General features: G+C 44.2%; 1 protein-coding gene across 1 annotated transcript; it reads right to left on the minus strand.

Moving 5' to 3' along the window:
• Positions 1-9,630: 9,630 nt before the first annotated feature.
• Positions 9,631-10,320, minus strand: LOC137817773 (uncharacterized). Its single transcript, XM_068621010.1, has one exon. It carries the CDS (start codon positions 10,318-10,320, stop codon positions 9,631-9,633), a length of 690 nt encoding a protein of 229 aa, XP_068477111.1.
• Between the last annotated feature and the right edge of the window lie 375 nt (positions 10,321-10,695).

A 10,695-nucleotide genomic window follows, 5' to 3' on the forward strand; every position in this document is an offset into this window, starting at 1 on the left:
CGCCACAGTGTTAGCCGGGACTACCGAGTCCATGATCTCTTGGGAAAATGGCATAGGAAAGCTGCATGGTGGGGATGGGGGTGTAGATCTGTCCCCTGCCGCACGCTCCTCCCGCTCCTGAAGGGCTTTGCGCAGCTCTTCGTTGATCCTGTTGAGCTCTTCGTTCCTTGCTTGCGAGGCCACCAGCGCCTCGTGCATCCTTTCCTGCTCAGAGTGCGATGCAGCCACGTTCTCCTGCAGCGTCCTCATCATGTCCATCACTTGCGTCATGGACACAACATCTTCGTCGGTTGATGGCGCAACTGAACTGGAGCGCGTTGTCCTCATCCTTCCTCGGCAAACTCAGCAGCTCAAAGAACTCCAAATAAACGGAAACTCCAGGAGTCGACTGCGATAGCGAGCAGTCGAACAGAGAACACTCGAAGCACCACCAACGCAAACTATGGGTGGGAATCACCTTTTATACGAGCCCCACGGTGGGCGCCAAATGATCATGCCGACAACTCGAGCGTGGGGGAATTGCCTTGTCGCTTGCTTGACCCGCCTCTGGCAACTATGCTATCTGCAGGAACACTCTTAGAACCTCCTCCTTGGGAACTCCGAACGCAACCTGCAAACACACAGACGACGCCTCTAGCGGCCGTTTGCACTCCGACGCTCAAGTTAGACCACAGAATCACTAGAAAATAATGTGTGTAAAAAACAGTCTGTGTATTTCTCCCTGATCCTCTTTTTATCCCCCTCTGTGTCTGTGCCTAACAGAATTCTGCTACGCTGTCCTCTGCGCGTGTCAGAATTCTGTTATGCTTTTGTACGAAAACGTACCACAGTCAGGGTCGTGGGTGTCTGGGTTTTCTGTCTGTACCTTTCACGACACGGAGTGCACCTTTATCTGGGTCGCGCCCCTCTCAGACAGTGACACGTGGAGGCATGCAACTCGCATCTAACCGTTCACGTGCCTCCACCTGAAGGGCTCTAGCGCATCTCTTGTGCGCCTAAGTTATTCCCTTGCGGAGTAACTTAGCGCGTTTCTTCCATCTGGGTGAAATCGCACATTCCCAGGAGAACGCCAGGTGTGGCTGGACTAGGCACACTCACCAAGCATTGCTCTCTGCATACACGATTTCCCCTTCACGATGCCATGCACGTAATGGGTTGAGAGAGTAACCAATCACTGACCGGTTTACTGACTCCCTCAGGCCACTCTCGTGCACGACTATACCGACGAGGAGCTCTTCTTTCTCTGAGGTATGATCATGCGAGGTCCATGCGTAACGTTCTCGCTGGGAATCTCAGTCCCAGTTTAACTGCGTGTAACACGAAACCCCGATGACCATGCACCCGATGACTGATCGGTGCTCTATTGCTTCTCGCGTTCTCCCCCAGGTGTTTATCTTGGAACTGATTTGTCGGTGGTCACTCGGTTACTGACCACCGATAACCATACCGGGTGATCTCCTCCCCGATTTCTCTGCCACCCGATCCACGTGTCACCGTGCGAGTGGTCCACGTGGTTATTTGCTGCTGACGTCATCGACTACTGATGACCGACCGGATCAGATATCATCCACATATACTTGTACTAGAATTGAGTCATCTTCTTTCTTCTTAATGAACAAGGTCTTATCTGATGTGCCTCTGTCATAGCCTTGTGAGGTGAGAAAATCACTTAGCCTCTCATACCATTGCCTAGGAGCTTGCTTGAGTCCATAGAGAGCCTTTTTGAGTTTGAACACATATTCTGGATGTTGATGGTCTTCAAAACCTGGTGGTTGTGAAACAAATACCTCTTCATTTATATAACCATTTAGAAAGGCACTCTTCACATCCATTTGAAATAGCTTGAGCCCTTTGATGTAGGAGAAGGCAAGCAGCAATCTAACAGCTTCTAACCAAGCCACTGGTGCTTAGGTCTCATCATAGTCTATCCCTTCTTCTTGATTGTACCCTTTAGCTACAAGCCTAGCCTTATTTCTGGTGATCACTCCATGCTCATCCATCTTGTTTCTAAATACCCATTTTGTCCCAATTATATTCATCTCAGGTATTCTAGGTACAAGAGTCCAGACCTCATTAAGAGCAAATTGATTCAGTTCCTCTTGCATAGCTAAAATCCAATTGCTGTCCTTGAGAGCTTCATTCAGATTCTTGGGTTGAACTTGAGATACAAAGGCCATTGCTTCACAGAAATTGTTCAAGGATTTTCTAGTTGACACTCCTTTCTCAATGTTCCCAATGACATTATCAAGGGTTAAGTCTCTTGGGGTTTTCCACTCTTTTGGCAAACCTGCAGCTGCAGTAGATTCTTGTATAGCATGTGTATCAGCAGTATCAAAATGAATCGATTCATTTTGATTTAAAACAGATTTAAATTCATTACTGTCAAGGTCATCAACAACAGTTTTATATATGCTATGATCAGTTTCATAAAAAACAACATGCATTGATTCTTCTACTATAAGCAACCTCTTATTGAAGACTCTATATGCATGACCATTCAAAGCATAACCAATGTGCACACCTTCATCAGATTTAGCATCAAACTTACCAAGATTTTCTTTGCCATTATTCAATACAAAGCATTTACACCCAAATACCCTAAGGTGGCTCACACTAGGTTTTCTGCCCTTATACAGTTCATATGGGGTTTTCTTAAGAATTGGTCTTATTAAGGTCCTATTTAACACATAAGCTGCAGTATAAACTGCTTCAGCCCAAAAATACTTAGGAAGCTTATATTCATTTAACATAGTTCTAGCTGGTTCCTCTAATGATCTATTTTTCCTTTCAACTACACCATTTTATTGGGGTGTCCTAGGGGCTGAAAAGGTATGTGCTATCCCATGCTTCTCACAGAACCTTTCAAACTTAGCATTTTGAAACTCTCCCCCATGATCACTTCGAATTGATTTTATGCAGCAACTATTTTAATTTTGCAGAATCTTTGCTAATTTCTTAAAGGTAGTGTAAGCATCATGTTTATGTGCAAGAAATAGAGTCCATGTAAATCTAGAGTAATCATCCACAACAACTAAAGCATACAAATTTCCAGCCAAGCTAGCAACTCTAGATGGTCCAAATAAATCCATGTGCAGTACATCCAAAGGCTTTTTTTTATAGAGACAATATCCTTTAACTTGAAAGAGGATTTGATTTGTTTACCTTTCACACAAGCATCACAAAGCCTGTTGTCCTGAAATTTAATGTTAGGTAAACCAGAAACTAAATCTTTAGATTTCAATTTATTCAAGTGATTTGTGTGTATGTGAGCTAACCTCCTGTGCCATAGCCAAGACTCATCACTTCTGGACAGCAAACACTCATTTGAAGAGTTAGTTTCCATGATATTCAGCAGATATATGTTATTCACTCTCTTACCAGTAAACAGTATATTACTAGATGAATTACTTGAGATTGTGCAGCCTTTTGACCCAAAGTTCACCTTGTATCCTTTGTCACAAAGCTGACTTATGCTGAGAAGACTATGCTTGAGTCCTTCTACATACAGCACATTCTCAATGGTTGTTGAGTTCCCTGTTCCAACAGTGCCTCTGCCCAAAATCCTCCCTCGGTTATTATCACCATAGGTTACATGTCCTTCTACTTTGAGCTTCAAGCTAGTAAACTTTGTAAGATCTCCAGTCATATGCTTGGAACAGCCACTGTCTAAGTACCACTGATTTTTCTTGCTGCCAATTGAATCAGAGATTGACTCCTCATCCTTCATCATGAAGCACAAATTGTTTCCTCATCTTCTATTGAAGAGCTGCTGGTTGAGGACACTTCATTTTCCTCCCATGAAATGTAAGCCCTTCTTCCCTTGCTCCTTTTAACTCTCTTGCTGACAGATTTGTCCTTTGCTTGATTATCTAGACAATCTGTTTTGATGTGCCCTGTTTTGCCACAACCAAAGCAAGTATATTTAGAGGAATTTGAATCATTGGGTTTAGGATACCTTCTTTTCTGCTGGTTCCTATTTCTGCTTTTCTTCCTCAGGAATTTGCTGAATCTTTTTGTAAGAAGGCTGAATCCAGTTGCTGGAATTTGCTGAATCTAGTTGCTTTTCTTCCATGGACCACAACTTCCCAAATTAATGCATCAATAGATTCCATGAAAATTCTCATTCTAAATTCTATTAACAGCAGATCCTTCAGCAAAAAGCACATTAAACTCAGACATTATTATAAAAAAACTTGATTAAAATACAAGTCCTAGCTCTTGATACCAATTGTTGGGTTTAATAGTGCCAAAGTTTAAGAGGGGGGTGAATTGACCTTTTAAAACTTTCTCGAAAAAACAGTGTTTAACATAGTTTACAGAAAATAAATCGATTTATGTGAAAATGGACAGATTTATTTCGACACTGTTTTTGTTTGAAAAGCGTTTATACAGCAAGGTTAATCACAAGATTATGCAGATAGATTTTCCAGATGCACACACACTGATATTAGATTTGAAAAACAGTGAAACACAAAACAGGAAATTTAAATTTCAAGCAAATGATTATGGTTCGATTAACAGCATGCCAATTAATTGAGTAACCTTTACAATCAACCTGTTCCAGTGGCTTTTAACAAATTATAAGTGTTCTTCTTGAAATCAAACAGTTTTCCAAAAATTAAGATCAGGATGAAACGAGCCCAGAAAAAACAGATTTATTAATGAATGAACAGATTTATTTCTTTGCTGTTTTATCAATTATGCAGAAACTTAATTGCAGAGATTGGGAGAGAATGAACACAGGACGTTTATACTGGTTCACTCAACTGAGCTACATCCAGTCTTCACCTAAAACCAAGGTGAAATTCACTAAATCACAATACAAACAATCACAATTCCCACTGTTCTTGAAACCTACAAGAACTTAGGTACTCTTGCTGAAAAAACCTATTTCAGCTCACACACACTCTTCAAGAAAACCTATCAAGAAGAGTGTTCAACCAAACTATTACAAGAAATGTGAAGTGAAATGACTACACCTGATTGAGGATACAAAGATCTGCCTTAAACCAGTAGGCAAGATTGCTAGAACAGTAGCAACACCTCACACCAAGCTTTTGGAACCAAACCAAGAATAAGCACTTTGTGATTTTCGAAATCTTTGAAGAACAAATGCTAATCCTTTGTAAACTCTTAATTCTCTGCTGTCAAACTTGTTTTTGCAAATGTATGAACGATGTTTAAACTCATAAACAAGTTTTCATTTTATAGAAAACCAACTTATAATAGAATTTTGAAAAACAGTTAAAGCTGTTATAAAATGAACAGATTGAAAATAAAATGAACAGATTTATTTTCAAAAGCAGTTAGAGAATTTGTTAAGTGAGGAGACTTAGTCAACCACTCTGGTGCAGGGATAAAACTGAAAAAAACGTTTAAGCTAGATATGTCACCAGAGACAAAAAGAATCTATTCATTTATAGATGAACAGATTTATTTTTCAAAACGAAAACAGAAAGGCTTAACTATTTGAAACACAGTCGTTTTGAAAGATAGAAGACTTAGTCAAAATACATGATGCACAAAATCTAATTTTCACAAGACATAGCCAAGGCATCATTGTAAAAATGAATCTGTTTATTTAGAAAAAGAACAGATTTATTTTTATGCAGTAAACGTGTTTTTTGTAAAACATGTGAAAAACAGTTTAAGAAATCTTATGCTTGTTCTTATCACATGGCCAGTGGTTATGAGGTGAGTTACTCAGCAAAAAGCCCACTCTTACACAACCTCTAAGCACTACCTAAGACACACTTAAAGCAAAGCAAAATACACATGAAATGTACATAGAAGTCTTCATCAAACACAATCTTGAAGGGGCAGAAATAAGGTATCAGGCCTTGAAGAAAGCCGCGCTGGCAGTTGTATTCTCGGCGAGGAGGTTGCGCCACTATTTTCAAAGCTTTACGGTGCTGGTGATGACCGAGGCCTATCCAGAAAGTTTTAAAGAAGCCTGATGTAGCTGGGAGGATGGTAAAATGGGCGGTGGAGCTGTCGGAGTTCGACATCAAATATGAACCCCGAGGACCCATCAAGGGCAGATTTTCGCTGATTTTGTGGTCGAGCTTTCTTCAGAGGCGGCACAAGTTGAGGGGGACGATTTTCGTTGGGTGCTTTCGGTAGATGGATCGTCTAACCAGCAGGGCAGCAGTGCTGGAGTCATTCTAGAACAGTCCCTGAGATTTGCCTTCAAAGCTAGCAACAATCAAGCAGAATATGAGGCGTTGATTGCAGGTATCTTGTTGGCTAAGGAGATGGGAGCTAAGGTGTTGGTGGCCAAGAGTGACCCGTTGTTGGTCAAGGGGCAAGTAACAGGCGAGTTCCAGGCCAAGGACCCACAGATGGCTGCTTACTTGGAGTATGTGCAGGAGTTGAAGGGTTCCTTTGCCTTGTTCGAGGTGGTGCATGTACCTAGGGAGCAAAATGCCCGAGCTGACTTGCTAGCCAAGCTCGCTAGTTCGGGCAAGGGGGGTAGGCAGAGGACCGTTATTCAAGAAACTCTGAAGACACCTAGAGCGTTTGTGGCAGATCACCAGGTTCTTCAGATAAGTAAGTCGACGGAGAGAGTGGCGAGGAGTCACAGGTCCTTGACCCAGGAGACCTTGAGAACGCCAAGGATAAGAGCATGTCTAGGGGAAAGGGTGAACATGGCGCAGGTCTGCGCTACGCATAGGCCAGACACGTGGATAACGCAATACCAGCACTGCCTAGCAGATGGCGTTCTCCCGCTGGATCCAATGTAGGCTAGGAAGATAAAGAAGAACTCTAGCAAGTTCACCCTGATCGATGGCGAGCTGTTCAGGTTTGGGTTTACACACCCACTCCTAGTATGTGTCCACGGAGAGAAATGCACAAGAATTATGGCCGAGCTCCATGAGGGTATATGTGGGAGTCACATCGGGGGTCGAGCTCTAGCTGCAAGAGCTCTCCATGCAGGTTATTACTGGCCAACGATGAGGGAAGATTGCAAGAAGTATGCTCAATGTTGCAAGCAATGCCAGCAGCACGCTGATTGGCACAAGGCACCCCCAGAAGAGCTGAAGTCAATTTACAGCCCCTGGCCGTTTCATACTTGGGGAATTGACATTCTGGGGCCCTTCCCATTGGCGGTCAGGCATATGAAGTACTTGGTAGTGGCGATTGAATACTTCACCAAGTGGATCGAAGCGGAGCCAGTGGCCCAGATCACCGCACACAAGATCGAAAGCTTTGTATGGAAGAACATCGTGTGCCGGTTTGGTATGCCTAAACGCCTGGTGTCAGACAATGCGACTCCGTTTGCAAGTCACCTGTTGAAAAAGCTGTGTGAAGAGGTGGGAATACAACAGGTGTTTGCATCCGTCGAGCACCCACAGACGAATGGCCAAGTGGAGTCTGCCAATCGGGTGTTGCTGAGAGGTTTAAAGAGAAGACTAGAGAAAGCTAAGGGATCGTGGGCTGAAGAGGTACCCCGCATAGTTTGGGCGTACCATACCACTGAGCAGTCAGAAACCCACGAGACCCCGTTTAGCCTGGTTTATGGATGTGATGTGATGATTCCAGTCGAAATGTAGGAAAGCTCGCCGAGATTCCAGAACTTTGTGGCGGAAGACTCAAACGAAGAAAGAAGAATGAATCTGGATTTGCTGGATGAGGTCAGGGAGGAGGCGAGAGTGAAATCCGAAGCAGTAAAGAGAAGGATTGAGCGAAGGTATAACTCTAAGGTAATGCCAAGGCAGTTTAGAAGTGGCGACCTGGTGATGAGGAAGGCCCATCAGTACGAGATGGAGAACAAGTTATCGCCTAAGTGGACGGGACCGTTCAGAATAACCGAGGTGCTCGGGAACGACGCCTACCGCTTAGAGACGTTAGAAGGAGGGGCGATTCCCCGCACTTGGAACGCCACACATCTCAAATTGTATTACAGTTAAAGCCTTGTAAGTAAAGACGAACATGAAGAGATTTAAATAGTTTCTGTTAAAACAGTTTCAAGGGGGCACTCTTTTTTCCCTAAGGAGGGTTTTTAATGAGGCCACCCAATAAAGAAGAGTTTTCAAGTTTAAAGTTTCCAAGATTGCATATTTTCTGGTAAAGTTTTAAGTCCCCATCGTTTTTCGGCGATCGGCGGCAATAGTTAAAAGTTTTAAAGACCTCATCGTCTTTCGACAATCGGAGGCACCAGTAATGTTTAAAGCCCTCAACGCTCTCGTGCGTCCTGAGGCAAGAGAAGAAGTCCTCCTCGCCTTTGAGCGAGTGCAGGCGAGAAAGAGAAGAAGTCCTCCTCACCTTTGAGCGAGTGCAGGCGAGAAAGAGAAGAAGTCCTCCTCGCCTTTGGGCGAGTGCAGGCGAGAAAGAGAAGAAGTCTTCCTCGCCTTTGAGCGAGTGCAGGCGAGAAAGAGAAGAAGTCCTCCTCGCCTTTGAGCGAGTACTGGCAAGAATAGATTGAAAGACCTCTTTGCATAAGCAGATTGAGGCAAGATTAAAAGTTCTCAGTGCATCCGGGGGGGAGGATATGTATACCCTGGGCAAGTTGAGGCACCAGTGAAAGTCCTCCTCACCTTAGAGTGAGTTCAGGCAAGATGAAACTGAAAAGTCAGGGGTGTTCATGACCTTAAACGGCGGAAAGGGAAGGTTGATGGAAAACGCATTTTCCCCTTTAAGTGAAACATCAATCTTGACCCAGTAAGACCAGATAAAGCTTCCACGCTTGCGGACGGTGTGAAGATAGATAAAATCCTTCTTGTCTTGAACGAGTTCAGGTACGGCGTGAAGGATGGAAAAAGTTAAAGGATAGCTGAGATAGGTTCGCAGAGAACACCTCACTATCCAGATCATTGTTCCAAAACTCAGGGAGGTAGAGAAGGATCCGAAAGGCGTCTCTGCCCCCAGATGAGGGAACAATGATCAAGTTATGCAAAAGAGGGTAACATCGCCAGAATCCTATGGCGTGAAGGTTGAGATAGTGAGGGTGTTGTATGGCGAGTACCAAATCGGAGGAATTTCCGGCGATGACAGGAGAAGCGTGAACTTCACTTGGCAGATCAGGTAAGCTGTGTTTGGAATATTAGATTGAGTTAAAACCTGCTGCCTAGCAAGTGATTTTGCGATAAGGTTTGTTATCTTAAGTATAAGTATAAGTCATCGCCGATAATTGATGGTGGCTCGAGTTTACTTTGAATTAACAGTTTGTTAAGTTTGTTATAAGGTTAACAGTTTGCTCGAGTTAAAGCAGTGTGTGGAGGTTTAAAGTTCAAGTAATGCTGAGTTAATTCAGTTGAGTAAGTTTCACCAATTGTGTTGGTCAACCACACAGCAAATAGAGGCAAAGGCGTATAAGGTGAAATAGAAAGAAAATGTTGAAACAATAGAAGTTATATAAGCAGTGCCAATTGAAGTTTATACACAGATCGGTCATTACAAACAGAAGGTTCTAAAAAAAAAGGAGGCGATGGATGGAGGCGGCTAATCTTCAGAAGGAATGATCTTGCCATCCACCACCTCGTTACAAATCGACAGCATGGAAAGGTCGAGCTCAGGATATTGGCATGACATTTGCTCCAGAGCAGCTTCGAACCCAGAGGTGAGGATTTGAGCAGCACTCTGCTCGAGCTCATATATTTGGTTCTTCAGTTCTTCCTTCTCCTCATGAGCTCAAACAAGTTCTTCAGTAGCTTTCTTACTCTCACCCCGAGCTTGGGCAAGCTCTGCAGCAACCTTTGTGGCTTCCTCACGAGCTTGGGAGAGCTCAGCGAGAGCCTTATCCCTGTCTGCCTCGACCTTCCCCAAGAGGACCTCCCTATCTGCTGATCTTTTTTCAATTTTCTCCACCCTGGAAGCTTCAGCCTTTCGTGCAGCCTCCAAATCTGCCACCTTGACCCTAAATGGGACCAACTCGCTCTCCAAGTCAATTTTCTCTTGGAGTTGGGTGTGCAGTTTGTGGCGCAGATCAGAGGCTTCCTTGCGTGTGTTCCTTAGCTCAGCGTCCAGTGCATCCTCCAGCCTTGAATGTTCAATCTCATTCATCAGCAGATTGCAAGTGAAATTTTTAGCCTCAGCCCTTATTACGAGATTTGACTCCTTGAGCTCGAAGTTTTCCTCTTGAAGCTTCTTGAGTGAATCTTTCACAGCTCTTAATACAAGCAAAGGGAGATCTTTCGCCATGGTCTTCAGTTGAGCTGCGAAGGGTCCCAAGGTCTCTTTAAAGGGATCTGGGAGACTTGAGGCTGATGCTGGAGGTGCTGGTGGAGTTTGATGTTGACTTTCACCACCACCCTCTTGAGCTTGTACAGCAAGGGGGGCTTCAAGGTGTGGTGGTGAGGCTGGGGCTTCTGTTATAGGCATTGGGGAAGCCTGGGCACCCTCATCTTCTTCTAGTGCGGCCCCAGCGATGGATGTGGTGGAAAGAGGACCCTCTCCAACAGATACAAATGGTGTTGAGGCGCTTGGAGGGTTCTCTACATAGTTAAGGCCGCTGCTTTCGACCACTGGGGCGCGGCGGCCAGTGGTGCTGCTTGGACTGTTCCTAGCAGAGCTGGAGGTGATGGCGGCGTTGGTGTTGGGAGTGCAGGTGGTGTAGAGGTGGTTAACCTTTTCCTCTTGGTGATGAGACCATCTTCGGTGTCTTCATCGTCGTCTTCTTCCTCCGACACCACCTGAGGGTCTTCCTCTTTGGTCTCTTCAACATCAGTTTTTTCCTTGCTGGGGCGGGTAGGGCCC

Source organism: Phaseolus vulgaris, chromosome 10 (genome assembly GCF_000499845.2).
Source record: "Phaseolus vulgaris cultivar G19833 chromosome 10, P. vulgaris v2.0, whole genome shotgun sequence".
NCBI classification, from domain to species: domain Eukaryota; kingdom Viridiplantae; phylum Streptophyta; class Magnoliopsida; order Fabales; family Fabaceae; genus Phaseolus; species Phaseolus vulgaris.